At 41.0% G+C, this 27,591-nt stretch overlaps 2 protein-coding genes across 5 annotated transcripts in view; one reads left to right on the top strand and one right to left on the bottom strand.

The window, feature by feature from the left end:
• sacs (sacsin molecular chaperone) overlaps positions 1-13,479 on the top strand; it is a 29,450-nt gene extending 15,971 nt beyond the window's left edge. For all 3 annotated transcript variants that reach the window (XM_042413446.1, XM_042413447.1, XM_042413445.1), the window contains exon 11: positions 509-13,479. In XM_042413446.1, coding sequence (XP_042269380.1) covers positions 509-12,060 — 11,552 coding nt within the window. In that variant the 3' untranslated portion in view covers positions 12,061-13,479. The remainder of the gene's footprint in view (positions 1-508) is intronic.
• A 692-nt stretch (positions 13,480-14,171) lies between these two features.
• Positions 14,172-27,591, bottom strand: sgcg (sarcoglycan, gamma). Of its 2 annotated transcripts, none has more exons than XM_042415332.1 (8): positions 27,340-27,591; positions 23,130-23,331; positions 22,446-22,550; positions 19,055-19,142; positions 18,058-18,177; positions 17,024-17,096; positions 16,605-16,728; positions 14,172-15,737 (listed from the first exon to the last, which is right to left on the bottom strand). In XM_042415332.1, exons 2-8 carry the CDS (start codon positions 23,322-23,324, stop codon positions 15,570-15,572), a joined length of 873 nt encoding a protein of 290 aa, XP_042271266.1. In that variant the 5' UTR covers positions 23,325-23,331; positions 27,340-27,591; the 3' UTR covers positions 14,172-15,569. The 2 variants fall into 2 exon arrangements, with proteins under 2 accessions (XP_042271266.1, XP_042271267.1); XM_042415333.1 differs by having other exon boundaries at positions 23,130-23,327.

Genomic DNA, 27,591 nt, shown 5'->3' with positions numbered 1-27,591 from the left:
TTTAGAAAATTATTTTAGTAGATTGCTTTGACAATTTTACAGTTTTACCAAACTGAAACTGAAAACGAAAGAAAAAGGAAGATCAGTGACAGCCCAGAGAGTTGTCAGTTTGTCCAACAGACTTTAGGAATCAATCATCTGTTGTGCAGCCTACTTGACAAGACACATATCTCAAGAAAAAGCCTAATGAGCCTTGTCAATGCACAATGAGTAAAGCAAACATTGCCAAGCCAGAGTAACTACAATCCAATACATTGTATCAATGATCTGGGTGTAAAGAAAACGTAGTGAAATATAGTTTCCATCTTTAGACCACGTTTGAAAACATTTGCACTTGTCTGTCTTGCATTTAAAGAATGTATTGTTTTAGTTGCTGCATCATGCAATAACAACAAATCTAACTTTATTGACTTTGATAGTCATAATTGATAGTTATATTTGAGATAATATTTCAAAATTCATATATTAATAAGAGATTCTAATTAATTTTTCTCTCTAATTTGAACAGGACGACCCTGCACTCAACTACAAGTGCTGAACTCTGAACGATCAGCTCGACTCATCAAGGAGATCCTATCAACACCTTGGCCAACTAGAGAGTTCATTGTGCAATGGGAGCCTGGAAACAGAGAGTTGAAGCATCCTACAGTTTCCTGGCTAAAGATGATTTGGAAGCATCTCTATATACATTTTGCTGATGACCTAAGTACCTTTGATGACATGCCTTTGATCCCGCTTGTGCCACTTGAGGAAAGCATGGACAAAGTTCAGCTTCTGCGTCTCAAAATCCCATCCCCCATCATTCTTGTGGATGAGGAAGAGGCACCACTCTCTGAAACCCTTCTTGGAATTATGGAAAAGCTTGGAGCAGTGGTGATAAGAAAGCTAGATCCATGTTTGCAGCACCCTCTGCTCAAGAATTACATCCATTCCTCCTCTCCTGGTATGCTGCTGCAAATTATGAATAGATTGTCAACAAAGCGTTTAGCCAGCCAAGTCTTATCTTTCTCAGTCAAAGAGAAGATCACACTAAGAAACTTCCTTGCTGGACTATCTGACATTACAGAGAAGGAAAAGCATACCTTGCTTGAGCTTTCTATCTTTGAGAAAGTGGGGGCCTGCTCTGAAGGTACTTTAGCATTTACATCACTGAGAGGAGCCAGAGCTTTACATCATAGAGCCAAGTATCCACCAGATGTAAAACTATCCGTAAACCTTGTGAGTTGCTGTGACGAGGAGTCAATCCGCCTCATCAAGATGCTAAATGTAGAACAGGTGAAGACAACAGAATGTTTGAAGATGATTGTTCAGGATATTGAAAGGGGGTTCTACACAACAGATGAGATAACCCAAATCATGCTTTGGGCACTTAAACATCTGGCATTTCTAAAGAATGAAAACTCATCTGTGATTGGGTGGCTTTCCACTCTCAAATTTATTCAGTTGTCTTGTGGAAAGCTAGTCACAGCCTCAGATCTCTTTGATCCCGAGCTGGAGATTCTACAGAATTTGTTCTACATGGAGGAGAAAACCAGATTTCCCACAAGTACATTCACATCATCCCCTGATATTCTTCATTCACTCAGACAACTGGGGCTGAGAAATGAAGTACAGCTGAGTGAGAAAGATGTTCTCCAGGTGGCAAAGAAGATCGAGGAGTTACAAAGCAGCAAGGAACCGGAGTGGGACTTTATAATTCAAAAGGCAAAAAAACTCTTGCAAATACTCAACAGACAAACCAAGCTGGTAAAATCAGCAGATGCTCAGGCATCTTTGCAAAAACTGAAATGGGTACCTGTCTGCAAAGAGAGACCTCCAACTTATCCTAAATCTCTCGCTTGGGTTGGAGATACTCTCAATATCTGCTCTCTGTCTGAGATGTGTGACATATCCCACGCAGTGCTTGTGGGATCATCTGTAGCACTGGTTGAGCACACATCTGCGGGTATGAAGAAAGCACTGAAACTAACTGTGGAGCCACAGGTGGATCAAGTATTACAGCACCTGAAAGCTGTGAATGACTGGCATAAATCTCAAGCATTTACCACAGAGGACTGGTATCAATTCCAGCAGATCCTGTTTGAGATTTACGGCTTCATGCAAGCTCATCTTGAGGATGCAAGAGAAGCAATGAAATCACTGCCTTTTGATTGGGTGTGGACAGGGAAGACATTCTCATCACCTGGCCATACAGTCTTAAAACCCCTGCCCGATCTAGATTTGCAGCCTTACCTGTACTCCTTGCCGAAGACAATTAGAAAGTTTCACAAGCTTTTCAAGTTTTGTGGTTCAGTTGAAGAGGTTGTCTCGAGCCACGTGTTTGAGGTCATCAGCACCATCCAACAAAGATGTCAAGGAGACATAACCAAGCAGGAAAGCAAACATGATATTCTGCTTTTGATCAACATCCTGAGATGGCTGTACAGCAATCAGATACATGTGGACACTGACATGCATGTGCCTATTCTTTGTTACAAAGATCCAAACAAATTAGCAATGAAGCCCATTCATGAATGTACCTACTGTGACATCAAAGTAGACGATTTGAATGATTTACTTGAGGATGCATCAGAGCCCATTATATTAGTCCATGATGACATCCCCATGAAAACTGCAGAGTGGCTAAAAGTGCCATGTTTGAGCACCAGGCTGATAAACCCAGAGAACCTTGGCTTTGAACAGTCAGGCCAACGTGAACCTCTAACAGTGAGAATAAAGAACATCCTGGAGGAATATCCATCTGTAGCAGACATTTTTAAAGAGCTTCTCCAAAATGCTGATGATGCAAGTGCAACAGAGTGCAGTTTTCTTATTGACATGAGAAAAAACACCGACATTCGAGAGAATCTCCTTGACCCTGGCATGATCGTGTGCCACGGGCCCTCCTTGTGGTCTTTCAACAACTCTGTATTTACAGACACAGACTTCCTGAACATCACAAGGTTAGGTGGATCAGTGAAGAGATGTGAAGCAGACAAAGTTGGCAAGTTTGGTTTGGGCTTCAACTCAGTTTATCACATTACTGACATCCCCATCATAATGAGCAGAGAATTCATGATCATGTTTGATCCGAACATCAATCACATCAGCAAGCACATCAGAGACACGTCTAATCCAGGGATAAAAATTAACTGGAGCAAACAACAGAAGCGGTTGAGAAAATTCCCCAACCAGTTCAAACCTTTCATTAATGTGTTCAATTGCCAGCTTCCTCTAGCTCAGGACTCGCCATACAAATACAATGGCACACTGTTCAGGCTCCCGTTCAGAACAGAGCAGGAAGCCTCAGTAAGTGAAATCAGTACCTTGTACTACAACACCACAGACATCTACTCCCTTGTTGATGAGTTCAGCATATGTGGCCATCGGTTCATTCTGTTCACTCAGCATGTTGGAAGTATGGTCTTGAAATACCTGAAATATGAAGAAACAAATCCAGCTGGAGCGCAAGATGTTGTCACCATTAACAAAAGTGTGTGGTCATCCAAAGCCTCATACGGACCTCTAAGTATCCTAAAATCTGCAGCCAAGGTTATGAAGAAGGTAGCAAGTACCAACAGGGTACCTGCTGATGTTCCCAAGTCTGGCTGCATCATTCGTGTTGTAGTGGAAGAGTTTCATAATGTCTTCAAACGCATTGTTGATCTCCACTCCCCATTGTTCAGAGGTTCAGAGGAAGATCCCAACCAGTACTTTGAGATGGCTGCTAAAGGTATTCAGACAAGAAGACTAACAGATGAAATGCCCCAAAAGGCAGTTGAGGTCACCAACTGGCTCATTTGCTCATGCATGGATGTAACTGAGGCACTCAAATTTTCCCTCAATGATAGTGGAAAAAGGCTTGGACTTGTGCCTTGTGGAGGAGTGGCTGTTCTGCTCTCAGAGGAAGAGAACAGGAAATGGACAGTAAAGACAAGTACCACCCCAATTGGAGAGGTTTTTTGTTACTTACCTCTCAGGATCAAAACAGGCTTACCAGTCCATATTAATGGCTGCTTTGCTGTGACATCCAACCGCAAAGAGATCTGGAAGACCGACACCAAAGGACAGTGGAATTCTGTGTTCATGAGACATGTCATTGTCCAGTCCTATTTAGCAGCACTCACAATGCTACACTCAATGGCTGAAAGTGGAGAGCTGCTTGACTACAGCTATTACGCAGCATGGCCTGATCCGAGTCAGGTGCATGACGACTTCACATTGATCAGCCAGGGGGTCTACCAAGAAATAGCCAAAGGAGGTGACAGTGAGCAGGCAAAATTTTTTTCAGATGGCAAAACCTGGGTGTCAATCAAATATGTCAGATTTCTTGACGATGCCTTACTCTGTAGGCCAGACATTGGTCCTGCTGCTTTCAAGATTTTCTTGAAATACCTCAAGAAGAGTGGCTCACAAAACCTCTGTGCCGTTGAGCTTCCTGACTGGGTAAAGGAGGGATTTGACGATGCTGGATGTAAAGGAAAGTTGATGGAAAATACCCTCACAGAGAAGCAGTTCTTTTCAGACGTCTTTTTCCCTCACATCCAGGAAATAGACAAAGAGCTTCGAGATCCTTTGATGCATTATGTCTTGAATGAGAAACTGGAAGATTTTGCATCAATCCTCAGGGTAACTCCTTGTATCCCATGTTCTGGTCCCAGTAAGGAACTGGTTTTACCTTCCAGACTCATTCACCCAGAGGGAAGAGTTGCCAAACTCTACAACACTGATGATGGAAGATTTCCTGAAGGAACTTCTAAAGACTACCTAAACCCTGTGTGCTTAGTGAAGCTCGTGCAGTTAGGCATGGTGAAGGATGATCTGTCTTGGGAAGATCTGATTGAACGTGCTGAATCTGTTCCTGACCTTAATGAGAATGATCACACAGCTGCATGTGTTCGCACCAGTATACTACTCAGTCTCATTGATGAGAAACTGAAGATGAGAGACCCAGGAGCTGTTGAGCTCTTAGAAAAGCTACAGGACATCAAGTTCCTTCCATTTCTAACAAGACCTGCAGGGTTCTCACTACCATGGCATGGAAATAACTTTTCCCCAACAACAATGTTCTCTGCCAGAGAGCTCTTTACAACTGAACATCAGGACACAGTCTGTCTGATGAAGCCAATCCTGAACGAGAACTCCCCGTCTTTCAAAGGTTGTGGTGCAATGTCATTGGCTGTGAAAGACTGTCTTGGTCTAATAAGGAAACCCTCAGTTGAACTGGTCATCAGCCAACTAAAGAAACTATCTCAGTCATTCGATGGTGTCACACTGTATCAAGAAAACATAACAAATGCCTGTTACAAGTATCTACATGAGGAGATGCTACAGGATGAAAATGCAAAGGGGCAAATAACTGAGGAACTGAAAGCGTTCAACTCCATTCTGGTGGAGAACACATATGTCAGTCCCTCCAAAGTTGCATTCCACCTGAATTTTGATGCAGCTCCACACCTTTATCAGCTCCCTAACAAATACAGAAACAGCTGTCGTGAGCTCTTTGAAAATGTAGGGGTTCAGCCAAGCTTCAAAGTCGAGGATTTCTCAGCAGTTCTTGAATTTGTGAAGCAAGAATGCGGACGAAGAGCTCTCACTGAGGAGAACTTCCAGCTGTGCCGCAGAATTATCAGTGAAGGAATTTGGAGCTTGATACGAGACAAAAAACAAGAATACTGCCAAGCAAATTATGGTGGGATTCTTCTACCTGACTCCAATCTGACATTGCAGCCATCAAAGTCACTATGCTACAATGACTGCCCTTGGATCAAAGTCAGAGACAGTTCTGTAAAATACTGTCATGGGGATATTCCAAGAGAGGTTGCTGTGAAACTAGGAGCAGTCCCAAAACGTCACAAAGCCTTGGAGAGGTATGCCTCAAATATCTGCTTCACTCAACTTGGAAGTGAGTTTGGGCAGAAAGAAAAACTCACAAGTAGAATTAAAAGCATTCTGAATGCTTATCCATCAGAAAAAGAGATGCTGAAAGAGCTGCTTCAAAATGCAGATGATGCCAAAGCCACTGAAATTTACTTTGTTTTTGATCCGAGAACACACCCCGCAGACAGAATATTTGATGATAAATGGATTCCAATGCAAGGCCCTGCACTCTGTGTATTTAACAATCAGCCTTTCACAGAGGATGATATCAGAGGTATACAGAACCTCGGAAGAGGAACAAAAGAGGCAAATCCAGGCAAAACTGGTCAGTACGGCATAGGATTCAACTCTGTCTATCACATCACTGACTGCCCCTCCTTCATTTCAAACAATGACATTCTGTGCATATTTGATCCACATGCACAGTATGCACCTGGGGCAACATCTGTGAGTCCTGGAAGGATGTTTAGAGATTTGGACTCAGACTTCAGATCTCAATTTTCAGATGTTCTTAATCTTTACTTGGGGGTTCATTTTAAGTTAGAACGTAGCACAATGTTCAGATTCCCCATCCGCTCCACAGAGATGGCAAAGACATCAGAGATCAGTCCTGTCCCTGCATCTGACAGAATGGTGCAAAACCTTCTGGATAAGCTAAAAACTGATGGCGTAGAGCTTCTGATGTTCCTCAACCACATGGAGAAAATATCAATCTGTGAAATTGATAGTGCAACAGGAGAACTGAAAGTTCTCTATTCTGTAACTGCTAAAATAACTGATGGTGATCGGTTAAAGCGCAAACAGTTTCATGCCTCAGTCATTGATAGTGTGACCAAAAAGAAGCAGATCCCTGCTATCCCAGTCCAACAGATAACCTACACAATGGACATACAGGACACTGATGGCAATTTAACTACATGGATGATCTGCAACCGATCTGGCTTCCCTAACATTGAAAATGTCTCAAAAAGTGTGATCTCAGCTCACAAAAATGAAGACATAACTCTATTTCCACGTGGAGGGGTAGCTGCATGTGTAAGCCATAACTACAAAAAACCCCACAGAGCCTTCTGCTTTCTGCCCCTTTCACTGGAGACTGGCCTGCCATTTCATGTCAATGGGCATTTTGCCCTAGACTCTGCTAGAAGAAACCTGTGGAGAGATGACAACGGAGTGGGGGTAAGGAGTGACTGGAATAACAATTTGATGACATCGCTGATAGCGCCTGCCTGTGTGGAACTGCTGATTCAGCTTAAGCGTCGATGCTTCCCAGGTCCTGATCCCACCATGACTGTACTACAAGGAACACCGCTTCATGTTGTTAAAGATACTTTAAGAAAATTTCTGTTCTTCTTCCCTGTCAACAGACTTGATATACAACCAGATTGGTACTGCCTGGTTAAAGCTGTGTACAACAGTATCCATGCTGACCTGAAGCGCCTGCTGCCTGTAGTCAGAGCACCACATATTGACAACTCTGACATGCACTCTGTCATTTACATTTCATGGGTGAATACATCCGCTGCAAACAAAGGCAGAGCTCTTTTTGACAATCTGCTACAAGATGAGCTTCAGCACTTGAAAAACACAGAGTACAACATCACCTCAAGGAAGTCTGTGGCTGAAAATGTTTACAGGCTGAAAACCTTGCTTCTGGATATTGGTTTGAACCTGGTTCACAGTTGCGATGAGACTGCAAATCTCTACTTCTGTTTGGAAGATTCAGGGATACCAGTAAGTTATGTCACACCAGAGGACGTCCGCAACTTTCTTCACACTTTCTCATCACCAGACACCTCTTGCCATGTTGGAAAACTTCCCTGCCGTCTCCAACAGTCAAACTACAAGCTTATTCATAACTTGAAGCTTCTGGTTGACTACTGCTTCAAAGATATTGAGGTGGATGAAAACAAAATTGAGGGTTTGCCTCTGTTGATAACAATGGACAATATGGTTCAGGTGTTTGATTCCAAGAGACCAAAGTTCCTGACAACACATCATGAGCTGATCTCACAGAGGAAGGAAATGTTCATGAATACATTTTACATCAGGTACAGCAACATCCTGTTGAAGACGGGGGCTGCAAAGATCTTTGACATCAGCAGCTTTGGTGACCTACTGGGGTCCGTTCTTCCAAGAGAGTATCGAACAAGGATCCCTGTAAAGTGGAGAGACACTTTTGCAAGTGAATCCTGGCTAAAGAGTGTGTGGAACTTCATCAGTGAGAATATCGCTGTTAAGGAGGACCAGATTGATATCAAACCCAGTTTTGACACAGTGCTTGACATCCTGAAAGACTGGGCGTTGTTACCTGGAATCAAATTCATGGCAAGAGAAAAGCTGGTTGTCCCTGAGCATGATGTGCTTTTACCTCTGAGTTTGATGAACATAGCCATATTTCCACATGGCCAAAATGACAAAGTCTTTCACACCCTAATGAAAGCAGGGTGCATTCAGCTTGCAGTGAACAAAATCTGTGTTAAAGAGAATCCCATCATGCCTTTTCTGGCACAACATACAGCAAACATTGAAAATCCATCAAGTGTTCTGAAAGCTTTGGAGTACATGATTCAGACATCTGCATTCAAAGCAGCAAACCTGACTGACAAGGACTTTGAGGCTCTTCTGTTGTATTTCAATTGCAACTTGGCTAACCTCACACAGCAGGATGCACAGAGCCTAAAACTCCTCCCATGCTTTAAATCTGTTAGTGGGAGATACATCAGCATTGCAAACTATGGATCAACCTATGTCCTTGCAAAAAGCATCCCCAGTACGGACATAGACAAATGGGCTCACACAGCCTCCTTTGCCTTTCTTGCTGACAGTCCACAGCTGAAAGAACTGTACACCTTCCTCGGCTGCATGCCAATTGATGACTTGGAAATCTACCTTCAACATCTCCTGCCAAAGTTTGAAAATCTGTCCTACGATGCCAAAGTTGAACACATTGTCTATTTGAAGGAGAGACTTTTGTCAATGGAAGAATCATGCGAAGTAAAGGATCAGCTTTATGAGAAATTAGAGGGACTGACATTCATCTACGACTACTCAAACAGACTCAGGCCAACCAAGTTTTTCTATGATGAGACAGTGAAGGTGTTTGAAGTTATGCTACCTGCAAAGTCATTCATACCAAGTGACTTCTTCAAGAAAGTTGAGCAAGTGTCAAAGCCCAAGAATGGGACATTGTTGCTCACATCATGGATAACCTTTCTGAGAAATATTGGTCTCAAGCATGAAGTGTCACAGCAGCAAGTTCTTCAGTTTGCAAAAGAGGTCAGCATCAAATCCCAAACGGAGAGCTGGACCAAAGAAAAAGTGCAAACCATTGTCGATGTTCTCTTGAACCATATTTTCACAGAGAGGACAGACCTGTTCCAGGGTACTTTTCTGAAAGAGCTCTCAATGATATCATTCCTGTGTCCTGAGAGAGCCCCCAAAGAACTCATCAAGCTTCATTCACAGTACCAAGAGATGAGCGGCACACTTCCTCTGATTCGTTTCAGTGGGTCTCAGGTTAATCCAAAATTCAAGCAAACAGATATCATTCACTTGCTCTGGACATCTTGTCCAATTCTACCTGAAAAAGCTACACCATCATGCATTAAGGACCAGGAGGAGAGCACTCTCCCTGGACAGGAACAACTTGACCAAGTGCTGAACATGCTAGGTGTCAACTTGGACCCACCGTTGGAGAAAGTCATAAGCAACTGCAAGAACATTTGCAACATATCCAATCCAGATGATGAAATGGTGAAAACCAGGAACAAAGTCTTAAGGTCCACTTATGAGTTCCTCAATGCAGATAAAAGAGATTTTCGCTACCAGCTTCGTGGGGTGGCTTTTGTCATGGTTGAAGATGGGTGGAAGTTGCTGAAACCTGAAGAGGTCGTGATTAATTTGGACAATGAATCTGACTTCAAACCCTACTTGTACAAATTACCTCTAGAACTTGGTACCTTTCATCAACTTTTTAAACTTCTTGGCACAGAGGATGTTGTGTCAACTAAACAATATGTTGAAGTGCTGTGGCGAATTTACAGAAGTTCAGAGGGCAAGCAGCTTGACCCAAATGAAATGAGAACTGTGAAAAGGGCTGTTTCAGGATTGTTCAAGTCTCTTCATAATGATCCAGTAGAAATCCGCAAAGATCTTGAGAGTATAAGAGATTTGATATTTTATCTGCCAAGCCATGATGGTAGATTAGCAAAATCCAATAGTTTGGTGTTCGATGATGCCCCACACTACAAGAGCAGAATTCAGGGTAATGTTGGGGTTCAGATGCTTGTAGACATGAGCCAGTGCTATCTGGGCAAAGATCATGCTTTCCATACAAAGCTGATTATGCTGCTTCCACAGAAATTAAGGCCAAGACTGTTGAGTAGCATTCTTGAAGAGCAACTCGATGAAGACTCACCAAAAATGTGCCAGTTCGGAGCTCTGTGTTCACTTCAAGGTCGCCTCCAGCTATTGCTGTCATCTGAGCAGTTCATCACAGGACTGATCAGAATAATGAAACATGAGAATGAAAATGCATACCTTGTGAATGAGGAAAAAGCCATACGTCTCTGCAAAGCACTTTGTGAAGGATTGAAAGTATCTTGTTTTGAGAAACTCCAGACGACATTAAGAGTGAAAGGATGTAGTCCCATCCCACACAGCTGCAGTGAAACACTTGCCTTCCTCAAGAGGTATGGGACAGCTGTGATTCACCTCTACATCCAGCACTCAGACAGCAAAGACATTAATTTTCTCTTAGCACTGGCTATGACATTGAAATCTGCTACAGACAATTTGATTTCTGACACATCCTATCTAATTGCCATGTTGGGCTGCAATGACATCTACAGAATCACAGAGAAGCTGGACAACCTTGGTGTAAAGTATGATTCAACAGAGCCTTCAAAACTTGAGCTACCCCTCCCTGGAACCCCCATACCAGCTGAGATACATCACACTCTCCTCATGGATCCAATGAATGTATTTTATCCAGGAGAATATGTTGGTTACCTTGTAGACTCTGAAGGTGGAGATGTGTATGGGTCCTATCAGCCCACCTATACATACGCCATCATTGTTCAAGAAGTAGAAAGAGAAGAGGAGGAAAACACAATTTTCCTTGGAAAATGCTTCCAGATTGACATTGGTTACAGTGAGTACAAAATAGTCAGTTCTCTTGACTTGTACAAATTCTCAAGGCAAGATGAAAGTGCCCATGTACGGGACACCAATGCCCCATCGACTCCTACAAGCCCAGACAGTCGCACCCCTGGTCTACGAATGATCCCTCCTCTTTTTGCTGGGAAGGAAAACCACAGACCACCCCCACAAAAGCAGTCTCCAAAAAAGATCAAACTTCATGCTTTGCCGGACATTTTGAAAGAAGTGACCTTAGTAGTTGAACAAGCTTGGAAGCTTTCTGACGCAGAGAGAAAAAAGATAATCCGCCGATTGTATCTCAAGTGGCATCCAGACAAAAATGCAGAGAATCTGGATATTGCCACAGAAGTCTTCAAGCACTTACAGAATGAGATAAACAGGATGGAAAAACAGACTTTGGCTGATCAGCAAAATACAGACAGAGCTTCCAGGAGATCCTTCTCCACATCATCAACTCGTTTCCAATCAGAGAAGTTCTCGTTTCAAAGGTTTTATTCATCGTGGAACCAAGAAGCAACAAGTCATAAGTCAGAGAGGCAACAGTTCAGGGAACATTATACAAGCTATGCAGGTTCATCACACTCACACCGTTTCTTTGTGCCCCCAACTTTCAAGACAGTTGGAAATCCTGTGGAAGCTCGCAGGTGGCTGAGGCAAGCCAGAGCTAACTACTCCGCTGCTCGGAATGATCTTCATAAAAACGCAAATGAGTGGGTTTGTTTCAAATGCTACCTGGCCACAAAGCTTGCACTGATAGCTGCTGACTATGCAGTCAGAGGAAAGTCTGATAAAGATGTGAAACCGACAGCCCTGGCGCAAAAGGTGGAGGAGTACAACTCTCACCTAACAGGACTTGCCAATGATGTTCAGATCCTGGAAGGATATGGTGTGGACAGTCTGAGAACTCGTTATCCTGATCTCCTGCCATTTCCACAAATCCCCAATGACAGATACACATCTGAGGTAGCAATGAGAGTGATGGAATGTACCGCACGGATTATTATAAAGCTTGAAAGCTTTGTGCAGCAAAAAATATAATTACTGTTGTTCAAGATGACAATGAAACTATAGTATGCATTGATCCTCTGTGGCACAGAGGACACCTGTGGCTGTGTGCAATACAAATCATGTACATCATTTTGAATAAAACTGAAGTATCCAGCTGGCAGCTTATGGTACATATGCAGTTTCTACCTATGGTGGTGCTGTGGCCCATGCACAGAAAATAAATGTATGGCTCCCATAACCTATTAGGCTGTCTCAATATAGATTTGCTGTAATATGTGAAAAAAGAAAATCTGCATATGCTGTACATACAGATGCCTCAGCAATACGTTTTGTTTACCAAAGTCCCCCACATTGAGTTAGATTTAAAAATATGCTGCTTTTTTTACTTTATATTTTATAAAAAAATATATAAATACATATATTTTCTTGCTACAGAAAACCAGTTGAGTGAGTGTACTCAAAGGATGCCCTTATAAATGAAGAAATCTCTAAATGTCAAATACTGCAATTACTGTCATGCAATGTGTCCTAATTGCAAGATCTAAGCAAGTCAAGGAAATTACAATCATGTTTTTAAATAGTCTTTTTTTGTATTTCTCGGTTGATTTCATATCATTTCTGTAAAAGTTGTAAATTTTATGTAACATAGGCGTTCACTTGTTTATGGACAAAGCACTTTTTTGAGACTTCTCATGTACACGCACTTGCACTTGTAGAGAGCTCGTGTCACCCCAGCATCTCGGGAGAATCCAACTGTGAATTGAAAAACTTAATGTTACTTTAAACACAAGTGGTTTTTTTTTATTGGGGATATGTTTTGTTATAGCTACGTTAAATGTTGTGCTCTATACAGTAATATTTGGTGACTATTATGCATCATTTCCTGTTCATATGAACCTAGTGTGCTCTGGGGCCCTAAGGAGAGTGAGTCTCCTGGTTTGATAACTAGGACAGAGTAAGGACTGTAGCTCAGCTTTTGCTTAAACAAGTCATCCAAAAGTTTCTTTCTGCAGTGATGGCATGTTTGGGAATAATCAGTAGGACAGTTTGATAGAATGAAGAGCCATATATATGCTATCATTTGGGCACAACCCTTAGCATGTAAACTTCTGCCAGCATGAAACCATGTTCATACAGTTTTTGTGATTTGAACTTTGTCTGGTTTAAGGAACATAGAACGGCACCAAACTGTGGTGCTTGTATGTTTTTACCATTTTACCAGATTTGTTTTACCTTTGATTTGAAGGACTATACATACACAGACCACATCATGTAAATGTCATTTTGAAACATAATTTAAAATGTGCTTCTTGGTATCTGTTGTCTTATTACACCTCAAGCTTGAGGTGACTCAGCCAAGAGATTCCCCTTGAATAAACCTTGGAGAACCTTGTGTATCATACATGATGATGTACACTGTGCCATAGAAAGGCCTAATAAATTCACCTTAAATAAATGTTGTCTGTTTTTGTTTCTAGGCTCATTTATTTTTAAACAACATAATATTTTAATTATTTGTCTATAAATGCAGGACTAACTAATCTCTGGCTTTAGTATTTTACAGTATTTTAGAGATACATTTGTGGCATTATGCTGTTTTTAAATACACATGCCCACAATCTGATTTTCTGACATGGCATCTTTTCATTGCAGTCAAACATTGGACTTGGGAAATGTTAAATTCTGAGCCAGATCTTGCATATCATGTGAGCAGGTACTGCTAAGGTTATGACCAGGCTAGCTGATATTTGATAAGTATCGTCATGTATGGATGTGCACAAATGCCACAGATCTATGCTGCAACAAAGTTTGACCTACTCAACAGGATCAGAAAGTGCTCTTGTGGCTTGCTGGTGTAATTTCCTCCATCTTTGCTGATTGTCACACTGTCTGTTTTGTGTGTCTTGATGGTACTGCAGAGCTTTTCCACTAGAGAGCATCAGAGAGCCAACAAATGTGTTGAGGAAGTGATGAATCCTTCACTATACAGCTCATGTGCACAGCAGAAAACAAGAAGCAGTGGAATATATATTATGTAATAAATGTCAGGACTTTGGTACCCTTTTGTCTTTATGATTTAAATTAAAAAACAAGAGACCAGAGAAACAAATATCAGAAATTGAAAACTTTGACACACATGATAGAAGAATAGCACAAAGTTTATTAAACATACAAAATTAATAAATACACATTAAACACTTTATCAAAATATGCCAGAACATAGGTGACAACTGCAAATTAACTACTTATCAACAGTGACAGTGATAACACAAGGCCATGAGATGTAAATTATGTTAAAAAAAAAAAAAAAACAGTCTTGCAGAAATGCTATATAAATTGATGCTAAACTCAATTTAACTTTCATTACAAAATACTGCCCTTTTTGACATGGTGGACTGAGAACCGTAATTTTACAATAGAGGCAAATGTTGTCATGCACCTGTCATGCACATTGTGTAAAAAAGAAAAAAAAAGGCATATTTGAACCAAAAGACAAAACTGAATAAAATAACCAATCATTATTTTTCCACTCAGAATCAGAAACTACCCACAACTGCAGTACGTTTGTTTATTAGACCTGTTCTGTTTTTGCTTGCTCGTTGTTGTCAAAGGTAATGTCTTGTTAGATGTAGACCCTTGGCTGTAAATGAGGTCACTGAACAAACACAGACAAACTTAGTTGCAAGAAAAGCTGTCTGTCTTGTAGCTAATGCATAATTACATGCTTATGCAGGGCTTAAAAATAGCACAGGCCAAACATACATAATAATAAAAACAGAAAAAGAACTCACATGTGATACCACACTAGTGACACTTTATGCTGCCATAAAAGTCATGGTATTTTAATCCCAACCCTATAAACCAGTTGAAACAAAACAAGAAACTAGTCTGCTGCTCTGAATTTTAGTTAAAAAAAAGAGAGATAAAAGCCATCTCTGAATTGACTATGACGGTGACAAAATATATACCAGCATTTCTCTAATTTTTCCCCAATCAAATAAAACATGCTAAACACCAAAACAAAGACACTACGTACCGAGGGCTTGGAGCCAGAAGGGCATATGTAAACCCCAAAAATATTTTCAATTACATTCTGACATTTTTTTGATCAGTCCAAGCCCTCGATATGTGTCAATTTTATTTATTGCACCACAAGATAATATTGCATAGGATGTAAGCTGTTAACCAGCTCCTCATTGCCCAGCCATGATACTGTGTGTGTAAAAAATTCTTTAAAAGCTCTGATGCAGGAGTGAATTTGGTACAGAGTGCCAATTTGTTTCAGCTGAATGGTTAGAAGGTCATAAATGCAACTGAAAGGATGCATTTCATGACATCTCCAACATGTACACCAGCAGGCATTTGTATTTTTACCAGCCTTGACGTTCCAGTGGGATCTTGCACTGAGATCATCGTAGATCCACTGTGGTATAAAGATTTTAAAAAAACTCAGGCCAGATATAAACTGTTGTGCTTGTTGCCTCCCAGAAGATGCCTCTTCTGAGAGATGGAAAATCGATTACCTTGTCAGAGTCTATCTAGCACTCCTGGTTCTCGCTACAAGTGGAGGTGACCCCAGCCTTGGACAGGAAGAGCTTGCCGCTGGGACAGACACAGACCTCATAGAGACCCTCAGCATTTCCAGAAACCCCTCCTTTGCTCAGGGGCAGGCTCGGCATGCTCACGGTCTCAGCATCCAGCACCAGCTGTACAGCAGACAGCATGGAGAGCAAGGACGATTAAAGGAGAACAACAGAGTTGCATTGAATCAACAAATACCCCTCTGCTTCATTCTTTCCACTGAAACCAAGTACATACATCATACATCAAGTGGTGGAAGCTATAGAGGGAGGTCCAGTGAGTGTCTAACCAGTGCAAAAAATAGAATATGATAAATAAAAATTATGAGTGTTGAAAAGCCCACATTCCTAAATAGACAATGTGAGCATTCAAATAATTTTTACTATTAACCATGACAAGTTCAGTACAAATTAACACTCAAGTTTCTCCCCTACAGCAAGAAAAGAGAGATGAGTGTGTGTTATACCCTGCAACTACATATGTTGTCATATAAATGTGCTGCTTCACTGTGAATGAGTTCCAAAAGGTCAAAATAATGCCTGCAAAACAACAAAAGCTTTCTGTTTTCCAGCCTGAATCAATCACCAAACCTCACTCTAAACAGTGACATGGAAACTGCAAACCACTACACCACAACAGACCCACAGAGCCCAAACAAAGGTTTTGTAACGAAAAGGCAATGAACTCACTGTAGTTCACTTGATCAAATCTACCAGAAGTCTAAATAGATCACTGCTCACTGGCAGTGCGGTACCTTTATAAACTCAAGTCAACACATACACATTCATTTCCTACAATATGAAGTGGAACTGTGTGGTCTAATGAGCTCAGTGAGGGTGATCTGTGGGCTATTTTGGACAAAAACAAATAGAGCTTCTGTCAAACTACACCGCAGTAATGCTCTCGCTGCACATTGCTGAAAAACACAGTACTAAAACAGACCTGAAGTCGGCATGTAGCACACTTCAGAAAGTTAACAATGTTTGTCTTACCAGTCCTACAGTAGACTGCAGGATGATATCCATATTGGACGCAGCTTCAATGTCGCCAGCCAAAGCTTTGAGATGAACTCCTTTTGGTGCATCCAAACTGAGAGAACGAGTAGGCGACTCCAACCTGAAGTAAAACATCTCAACATTACAAACTACAGCTTCCATCTATCTGTCATCTATCAGCTCTTTTATTTTTACTAAACAAGAAATCAGATTCTCTTTAGATTCATGAAAGGGTAATGTTGAAGAAAGTGAAATTAGAGGTTGAAGTGTGTTGTAAAACCTTAAGATTTTGTCTTTTTTTCTGTGGGTATTATGCAGATATGTTTTCTTCCCCTATACTTCCACATGGTTTGTAGGACTTAGTATTGATGCGTTTTCCAATAATATGATGCATATAAAATGGCTGAAATGCTCACCTCAGGTCTTTGAAAAGTTCAGACCTCAGCAGGGGAACCTCAACTGAATGCTGGAACAGCGCTCCTTCGGGACCTGACATAAAAAGAGACACACACATGTCCACACATGTAAACTGAGGTGACTGGACTGAACATATTTAATACAACAATATCTCATTGTTTTCATTTTGTGCAAGGCTTGCGGCACATTTTGATTGTAGTAAATCAAGCAACGCTCGAGTTGAGAGGGAGACAGATTAGGAGAGACACTGGAGAGAAAACTCGATCTGAAAACCACAAACATAGCTGCAGAATGTGGATCCAGCTGTGGTGGAATTCAACTCTTTGTGGGCACAGAGGCTTTGTTTTGAAAGATTTTTAGAAAACAGCTCCTTGGCTGCTGCCGGCTGCTGGTCTCTGTGGATCAAAATGACCCTGGGCATAATGAAGCTATCAGCTGACACTCCCTTCAACATTAATCAGCCATCACAGTGTGTGATCAGTGACCCACAGCACCATCAATACACATACTGGACACCAAAAGACGGTGAGGGGAAGCAGGACAGAAACAGGGGATGGTTCTGCCTGATAGTTTGTTGTTATATGACGGTTTTGTATGTTTGCAGCACTGTAGGGTTGTATGTTGTGTGATATGATGTGTTGTATTGTGATGTGATATTTCTTTTGTCGGCTCAAAACTAAAAAAGGAAAAAAATATTTGATTAAAATCCTCTATTATTGTGATGGGTCCCTCCTACATGGCATTAATCAAGAGAAATTTCACATGCATCCATGACATTTCATTATAGGTAGGTGTACCTTAGAGATAGCAGTGCACACTAACTGTATGACATGAATGATAATCAAAATGACTGCGTCTGTCTTTGTCCTTGGTTGTTGGATTGTTGCACAGATATCTGCCATCAAACCAAACTGCTCCCGTTGAGTTCACATCTGCTGTCAATATTATCTTTTTCTAAATGCAAAAAAAAACATTTTTGCCAAGAGGAGTGCGATATTTCCAAGACGGCAGCAGGTGGCAGCCGTTGGTTTACCTGTGATGCGTAGTTTGTCTGGTCCAATCACAGCCTGTTCGCCATCTGCAGTGAACAGCATGTTGTCATTGTGGGAGTTAATGAGCAGATTCCGAGCGTGTCCCTGAGCCTCTTTTGGACCTGCAACAACAACAACAATACCTGAAGGGGTTTGGCAATATTACATGAAAATATAACAGTCATGAAAATCTAATCTTTCTCTTTCTGTTATACTTTTCAAGTCTCCAGTGTCCACAGTCGTGCTTAACTGTAGGAAAATCTACTGATATGGTGATATAGTGGCCAAAAAAAGCAATAAAACCCACCCACTGAATATAAATGCATATATTAAAAATGTGTAAAACCAGCTGGCAAACAGAGAATTTACATCTTGGAGAGGCCATTACTGTTCAAACTGAAAGGTAACATATCTGAGGTTATCCCATTTTACCCTTTACTACATCAGTGCTCACAGCCCCATGAGAGGCTAATCTAAAGCAGGTAGATCAGTCAGCGAGATATTTAACCCATCTCAGCACCTACAACTGTGAACCGGCATGTAATCTTCCCTAACAAGCATTTCAGTTTTACTCACTGAGGGCCAAAAGGATGCAGGCTATGCTTTTTACGGCTTAATGATCAAGGACACAAAACGGTACTGTGGAACACGGCAATTAGCTGGGTCATTTGCTGGCCTTTTAATTATGACAAAATACCCCAGTGCAGCCGTTGGTAAGCCATAAAAGATGCACAAATATGATCCTCCACAGGCCCCGGGACCTCTGTGTAATATAGAATGATCCAGAAGCAATGGTAGAGAGAGGAATGTTGCATTTAATGGATTTTAAATGGAAATCTGAGAGATTATAAATGGAAATTGTCACTGTTAATGTTGGATGAGAAATTGCTGCAGGACAAGTGCATGAATGACTTTACTATTGCCCTCTTACATCAACTGGATACTTTGTTATGGGTGAGTGCTATATGTGTCTCTGTGTGGACATGTGTGCACTCTTACCCACAGATATCCTCCCTGTGACATCACCATTTTCATTGCGGGCATTGAGGGAAACGTTTTGCGATGAGTGCACAAGAAGTGAAGAGTCCTGTAAAAAAAAAAAGATTGCCATGATACTATCCAGATATACTGTACATCTGCATGAGAAAAGTGATAACAATAGGAATTACTTTCAGTATGTGATTATTTTGATCATTTACTCAACTTGATCAAACCAATCAGTTATGAGGTTATTTGCCATGCTAGTGCTGTTGCTCTATGTTGCCTATTATGCACATTTCCAGGTCTATATTTTTTTTCTGGGGCTCTACTGGAATGTCTTTGCAGGATTCACAGTTCAAAAAACTCTCTTTAAGGCTCCCCTCCTAATGAGGCCCCCCTCCTTGATGAGTTCAACAAACCATGAAACATATCGCAGTGGTAGGATTTCACTTCTTTTTTCTCATTCTTTACTCTAAATGTCAACTTCTCAAATACATTTGTACATCTTTGAGTTGAAATCCGATTCAAAACATGAGAGTGGAAAACACAAACAATACAGTGAAAAACTTTAGCAACAACCTTAGCAACCAAGGCTACAGAACGGACGACCGCTTATGCACCATATTCACACGGTGGCCATTTTCCTCTGATGTGATGCTCAGGGTGGGACAGCTTGAACACTGTCAAGTAAAGCCTGTGTGAAAATGGCAAGATGGTCGAAAAACTTGACCTGTTTACCATCACTTTCCTTTAACCAAATTGATAAATAGGCGGATGAATTTGCCAGGATCCCTAAAAGGATTTTTAAAAAATAAGGACACAGCAACTGGATTGAAGCTTATTTCCACAATGTTGAAGGTAAGACCTGGTGCCTGTCTGGCCCGCACTGGAAACACTGTGAGTTAATGTTGGGATAGCAAACGTGAAGTTTGCAATTAACATTAACGTCAATGTTAGCGCTACTAAAGTTGTCAGATAACAAATCAATCCATTGGCTTGTGCAAACATTAAAAAGTAACAAACGTTGTGGTTTCATGATCAACCTGCATCAATGATACAGTAACTTAATATGACAACAGAGCATCACTGCTTACTTAACCTATCACATTCATGGCCCTTTGTAAAAGTTTCTGTGTGGTAGCTGTGTTGTAGCTGAGCTAGCGGCTGTACGAGAGGTTCTCCAGTATGTGTTTGAGGGGGAGTGTCAGTACATAGCCGTAGCCCTGCTGTTTATCATGTTAATGTTACTGCCGTCATTCGTCAGCCCTGAACATCTTTTAAAACTCTGAATATATCACAGTTAGTTAATGGCGGGTCGTGTCTTGTGTTTATTGCCACCGAAAAGGAATAAATCTTTGGGTTATTAGCATGACGTTGCCTCTCTGTATCTCTTATCAGGCTTACTAACACTGCCAGCAACTCTGGGAGGGGCACAACCTGAGGCTTCAGTTAGCAGTGCTGTGATATTTATACTTGGCAGCATTTCTTTTTTGTGAAACTAATGTACGACTTGCAACCTGGAACACAGCAGTACAACATTATGCTTTTGATAAAAGCATTTGAGCTTCCCACCCTGAGCATGACGTCAGAGGAAAATGGCTGCCTTTTGAATATGGTGCATGGGCATGCTTCAGCTCGTTTGCAAGGTAGAAAAAAACATTGCAAACGAAGCGTTCAGGGCAGGTTGAAGCCCAGGATTTTAACTTGCAGTATTTCTACATACATATCTTACATCATAACAGTATATAAATAACAGAAAACCACTAAAAGCTACTCTAAAATTTGTATATGTTCAATACTTTGGTTTATGAAATACATGTAAAACTTATGACATTTTGTCTTTGTTTTTTGTTTAGTTCTAATTAGCATATGTTAGCATGCTAACACACTGAACTAAAATAGTGACCATCGTAAACAACTAAAACATCAGCATGTTAGCATTGTGATTGTGAGCATGCTACCATGCTGATGTTAGCATTTAGCTCAAAGCTAGCGTGGCGGTGGAGTCTTGTTTCATATCAGTTTCTGTAAATGTGTATTTGTGTATTCGTCTATTTTATTTAATTATTTGAAAAAGCCGAACACTCATAACTCTAGCATTTATTTCAACGTTTCGGCAAACTGCCTTCATGAGGATGCCAAAACTTTAATCTTCATTTGTTGAAATAAATGCATTAGTTATATGTGTGCGGCTTTTCAATGTCATTTATGTGTGTTTTACCTCATTTTTTTACTGTCCTTTTAGTTCATCAGGAAATTTCCTCCAATCCACAACTATAATGGATTATATTTATGTACAAACATATTAACCTTTACAACCACAGACTTGGATTATAGGATCCTTTATGACTTACTAACATTTATAAATGTCCTTAGAAATGAAGGAGGATATACACAACCTGGCAACCCAAAAGTTGTTCTTAATGGCTTGTAATTGACCCACTGTATAAATTATAATAATAATTCTTATAATTAAATTATAATTAACATCAGTAGCATTAGTAAATTAATTAACAAGTAATAAAGTTATCAGTTACAACTTATATACCATTTATAAAGGGTTTGTTGTTTGTAGAATATGGTACTGATTTTAACACAAATACTAGCACAAGATATAACACAAGGTAACTATATCAGCAGAAATGACAGAAACACAAACATAGCTTTTATACAATGTTTAAATGAGGCAGCCTTCAGCAATAAATCACTTCTGTTCCTTCGCAGTGAGCTGATGAAGCCCTGTTTATAAAACATGATCTGAGCTACAAACATTCATGTAGCAGGCCAGGCAGCAACTCACTAAATCCCTGAATCTCATTAGAAATCCATAGAATGCATTGGAGAAAGTGTCCGTCCATAAATGAGGAATACATTGCTTTTTTAATGAGGCCCATAAAGTATAAAGAATGCTAAAAAATTGCTGCTATGAGCAAGAAAAGCCATAACATGTAAACAACTGCAGCAAAGTGTTCCCATCTGCTGCTAGCAGGCGGGCCATAAACTACTTTCCACCACAAATATCCCTGAAGTTAATGGGGAGCTCACTGCACCACCAAGTGCGCTGTGCTGGACTGCCAAATCCAGTTTGATCTGACACATCTCCCAAAAAAAAGTACAGTCAGAGATTTGCAGCTCACTCACTCCAGCTGGATAAAAACTATCTGCAAGGAATGAGATTTAGATGATAGCAGGATGTATAGTCTACACACATTTAATGAAGTTTAAGTTCACAGTGAACAGTGAGATGAAATAATGGCCATGTTATTGGAATGCTTAATTGCGCAAACAGCCGTTTGAGAATTAGCTGGGAAGAAAACAGAAGAGGGAGGCGAGCAGTAGGTAGAGGGATAGTAGAGTGAGGAAGAATGTGCAAAGGGGAGAAATACAAGTGTGTTCCTGATTATCTTACTTCTCTGGAGTGGATCTCCTCAGCGTAGACGGGAGACAGGAACTCCGACTCGCCCTCCTCCAGCTTGACCCCATCAGAGTGGACTTGTAGGAGTCCCATCCCTTCCTGCAGTCACATAGTTGTGAATTCAGACTGATTATTGTTAACTTAAATCGACTTAACAGCTTTATCTGCAAGTTAAGAGTCCAAAATATTGCAAGTGAGGAGATGAGGAATTTTTATTTCATTAGGCAACCATTTCATAGATTTCCAAGTGTGTGACACATGTTGCAATGTTTTCTGTATGGCTTTGGATGGTATTAGAATAAATCAGCTATTTGCTTTAGCTGTGCAAACACTCCACATTAGTGTGTGTACATGTGTATCCAAGTGTGTGTGTGTGTGTGTTTGTCGCATCTCTTGTTCTGCTTCTGCATAAATCCACAGCTGCCATCTGGACTTGAGACAGAAATCTGACAAGACTCCATGAAAAAAACAACATAAACAATCCTGCTTAGACAGCCAAGTATCAGTTAATGATTGATTACAGACACTACACTACTACTACTAATGATAGTGTGATGGATACACAATCCAAACTTAAAAATAATAGTATTACATTAGATATCAAGGCAGGTAAGGAAGAAAGAAAGTGGGAAAACTCTCCCAGCTGAAAACACAAACTGCCAAGTGAGTCATGCATACCGTGTTGAACCACATCACCCTGAAGATCCAGATGGTGAGGGCGAAGTTGACCACCAGGATGACGATGAGCAACAGGACAAACAGGTAGAGGCAGCGCTTCCTCCAGCCATAGATGCCAATCTTGTACACGTAGTCAGGCACCGGCCTGGGCGCGCTGCTGCCCTGGGTGGTGGTGACATATTGCTCTCGCACCATCTGCTAGCTGGGCACAACACATGAAAACAGGCACACAGGCAATAGAAACAGATGTTAAAAGAAAAAGAAAACACTACTCTTCTGTTCTGTTCAGTGAGATTGCACACACTGCATGCCACAGAGTCAGTGGGAGTTTGTCAGGGATCAGAGAAAACAGGCCATGAAGAGTAACTTTGTTTATATACCATTGTAATATTGGTCAACTGGCCAAGATCTGTTGTCATAGTGATTTATTGCATTAAAGCCCCCCTCCCTTCACTCAAAAATTTTTTTTTGAGTGCGTGTGATGTATGTGTCCGATGGCTGTTTTCAAGTTCATCAAGTTTCTCTGTGCTGACCTTATATCTCAGTTTAAGACGTGCATGTCCGAGCATGATTTATGACATCACAAGTAGTTCGGAGCCAATCATGGTCCAGTATGCAGCTTTCGCAAGTGTGAAACCTGAGCCTCCAGTGCTCATGTACTGAGAATGGACTTGACCGTGAAGTCGGAGACATTTTGTGTCCAGCATTTTCACCGATTGTGGATTTTTCAATAAGGGAGAAGAATTTCTTTCTTTTTTTTTTTTTTTTTTTTAGGAAAAACCATATCAAACACAAATAATTATTCAAAGCAGAGTATTTTTATATTTTTATACGTCATAAAACATATGTGGTGAGATCTTTAATAAAATGTTGACTGGATACAATTATTAACATGTTGTTGCTTGTTGATAATTAACATCCTGCACACAATAGTTGCCAGTTCAAGAGGACACCAACTCTTCCTCTAATTTAGCCTATTTATAGCCTAATTAGCCTAATTATATGGTATATAATTAGCGTGAAAGTGTGATTCTTTTCTTTTATATTTTTTTCCTTTCCAGCTCATTACAGAGGAACCATATCGGAGATTTCGGTAGCCATCTACAAATAAGCTCATAATCATAATATGTACTTTTTTTTTCTTTTTTTTCTTTTTTAACCATGAATGCAGGTATCATTCAATACAATGCTGTAATATTGGACTGATTTAGGATGTGTTTCTCAACAGAAAGAAAGCCACAGACCTTCACTATGGGTGTAGACAGCTTTAACACAGAATGTTCAAAACTATAAGCTTAACTGCATACATGCTGCTTAATTGCAGCTCCATACAGTGCCTTGTTCAAACACTGCACAGTATGTCATTCATGAGTTCAGACGTACGGACGTACAGACCCAGTGGATATCTGGCTCAGTGCGCCAATGGAAAACTTGACTGAATTTCCAGCAGTTCTTTAAAAAGGCAAAGGAAAAAGCCACTTATTACAGAGCAGCAGCAGTACTTTCTGGCTACACAGCAGCAGGCTATCAATAACAAGAACTGAGGAGATGAATGTCAGCATATTTCAAACCACAGCGAGTAGTACAAATTCAAACACCAACAGTAGTTTTCTGTATTCAGTTCACGTGAAGGCAGACAGAGCTCCAACTACAGGACTGCAGAACCTCAGAGCGAGCCCTCCAGTCAGCACATTTTTGGACCATCTGACACACAGTGACAGCAGCGAATCTGCATTAATAACCAGGCACAGGCTGCAGAGAAAGCTACTCCCACTGAGGACAAGGCTGGAGGAAAATGCTGTCAGTTGTAGATCGTTATGACTCAATGAAACACCCAAAACTGGCGAACACACAAAAACAGACTGCAGCTTTCTCCCAGTAAAAATCTGCTCCAAATCTTCATCAGCTCATCTCAACTTTATGGCAAAAGCTCTCTAATCAAAGATGCACCTATGATATTTCATCAGTGTTTTCTGAAGCTGACAGACTTCAATAGCATAGACTGATTTACATATGGGACAGATGTTGCATCTTACTGCTACAGTTAAGGTGTTTTCCATCATGTTTAAGGAGCCACTTTTCAAACCAAAAAGTAATTCTTCTGTGACATTAACAGATGTTCAGCCGGGCACATCATCCCACTGTTACTCCCATGTGACTAGCAGAGAAGGCTGACAGACTCTGCATACAGTTACCATATAAAGAAACTCAAATAAGTTGTGTTTCTCTAAATAATGATGGTAAATATCGTTCCGCCCGCACAGCAAGGGACGCTGGATAAAAGCATAATGTGCTTGCTGCTGGGGTCTCAGCTCTGTGAGGTCCAGGAGATGGTTCAGAGGAAAGATGATAAAGGCCTATAGTCACCATAGCTCGTTTCTTGCTGTTTGCAGTAAACACGGGGGGAGGAGACGTGTTGGCATAAAAGGCTGAGAGCATTTCTGTGACCAAATCTGCCTCTCCACAGGACCTGTCACATGGCCTGCAAGCCCAGCTGTGATGAATAGCCCTTATTTCACAACCAGACAAATGAACGATGCCTGATAAAGGAGAAAAAAAAGAGAGTTTGTGCTGTTTCTACAGGGGAGAGGAGAGTGGAGGGTGATAAGTAGCAAGTTATGTGAAATGCTCATTTTTTTTGCCCATATCTCACCTCATTTATATTTATTAATCATACTTGTGAGAATGAGTCATAATGACAAATTGAATCTCAGTACAGCTGAGGGTGTGTGCTACAGCATGGATTTAGTTGGCTTTTAGTTTTGGGTGTTTTCTCAAGGGAGTTCTCCACTGAGAGAAAAAAAAAAAGAATTAGGAGTATTCATTGGCTGTTAAATTAACCGATTCCAGTAACCCCACGCTATATCTATTAACATCCACAGTTTATTTGCATGTTAACATGTTGATGAGCCCAACTCTGCACTTTTGGCAAATGAACAAGCTCTGGATCTGTTCATTATGATGTTAATGAATTTGATCTAACCCAGTCTAATTACTTTAAATGAAGGCATTAAGAGGCTTCCGTACTTTGGCAGCAGTACGAGGGGGAAGAAGCTTTGAGGCTGAATCTTTAAAGGCGTCTTCCAGCTCCAGTTTCAGTGTTACCAGCCCTTCAGCCACAGACAGATCCTTGCATAGCAACCCAAATAAACACTCCCTGAACAGCCTTGCCACTCAAGTGCAAGGAATGCTCAATTTATGGGACTTTTAAGGAAAATACAGTCTGATCTTTAAGAGAAAATTGTTTTCATCAGGTGGTTAATGACAAAAGTTTGAATCTGATTCTCAATCTGAAACTTTAAAGCCACATGAGGGACAATTAAATGTAAGTTTCAAAGATTTTGCAGGCCTCTAACAAAGTACTTCCCCCTTGAGATGTTGAGTATCGGACACACCACTGATAGCAGTGCTATTTATCCAAGGGCACTCTCTCAATTAACCTTAAACAAGTGATTCTGCCTGCCTGGCTCTGTCTCAGTCTCTGACCTCTGGATGAGAGCGGGGGCCGGGCTGGACAGGCTAACTGCTTGCCTAAAATCCACAGGGTCCGGCTGTAATTGAGAATCCAGGCTTTCCTCTGAGTCAAAGCTTGACCTGACCGAATGCCAGAAGTTTTAGAAAGGGACTAGCTGAAGGACGCTCACAGAGGAACACTGGTGTGGAGCGAGGAGCGATCGAAAGCTGAGCACAGAGCTGAAGTTTCTGTCCTGTCTGTCTGGTGAGCAGCCGGCTTCATGTCTCCACTCTGCTGTGATGCCTGTACTTCTAAAAATAGGACACGGCATTGTGAACTAAATTTAAAAAAGCACCACGGGACACACACACAGACACACACTGCTTTGGTATAACTAATGGACAACTAAAAACGTAGGGGCATTGACCTTAACACAGAGAAAAATATTAGCGAGGCACTTTTTGACAAAGTTATTTTTATATTTAAAATTTTCCGGCCATGTATGGTAAAACTGCTGTCAGCTGTTGTTTTTCCTAATCCCAAACTACGTCTGGAAGGACTGCAAAGTAATCACAGCAGAACATCAGCAAAACATGAGACACGCGAGTCAGAAAGAAAGAAAAACTGAAAAAAAAAGGGTACAGTAGGTCAAAGGTTGCTTTGCAAAACTCTTAATCAGAAAGAGACTTTTTGTTAATGAAAGAGACAAAATGACAGAGTATGTCAAACAGTGGAAGAAAAAGGAAGAGTACTCACCGTTGTGTGTGGAGGCACAGCAGTCCTCTTCCCTACGCAACAGTAAGCAGAGCTCGAGCTGGTACGAGCAGCTTGAGAAGCAGCAGTGCCTGAGCTCCTCACACGTCTGTCAGCCACTCAACAGCTGCGTGCCATAAATCCAGCTATGGAAGTGCCCTGACTAATCGCCACGAGACGGCGCTCCCACTCCCCTGCATACCCACTCTGACTCTCTGCCTTTCACCCTGCCTGCAGACATTTGAATATCATCAG

The sequence above is a fragment of the Thunnus maccoyii genome, chromosome 6 (genome assembly GCF_910596095.1).
Source record: "Thunnus maccoyii chromosome 6, fThuMac1.1, whole genome shotgun sequence".
Taxonomy (NCBI): domain Eukaryota; kingdom Metazoa; phylum Chordata; class Actinopteri; order Scombriformes; family Scombridae; genus Thunnus; species Thunnus maccoyii.
Note: the sequence above shows the minus strand (reverse complement) of the source record. Positions and strands in the feature narration are given on the sequence as shown.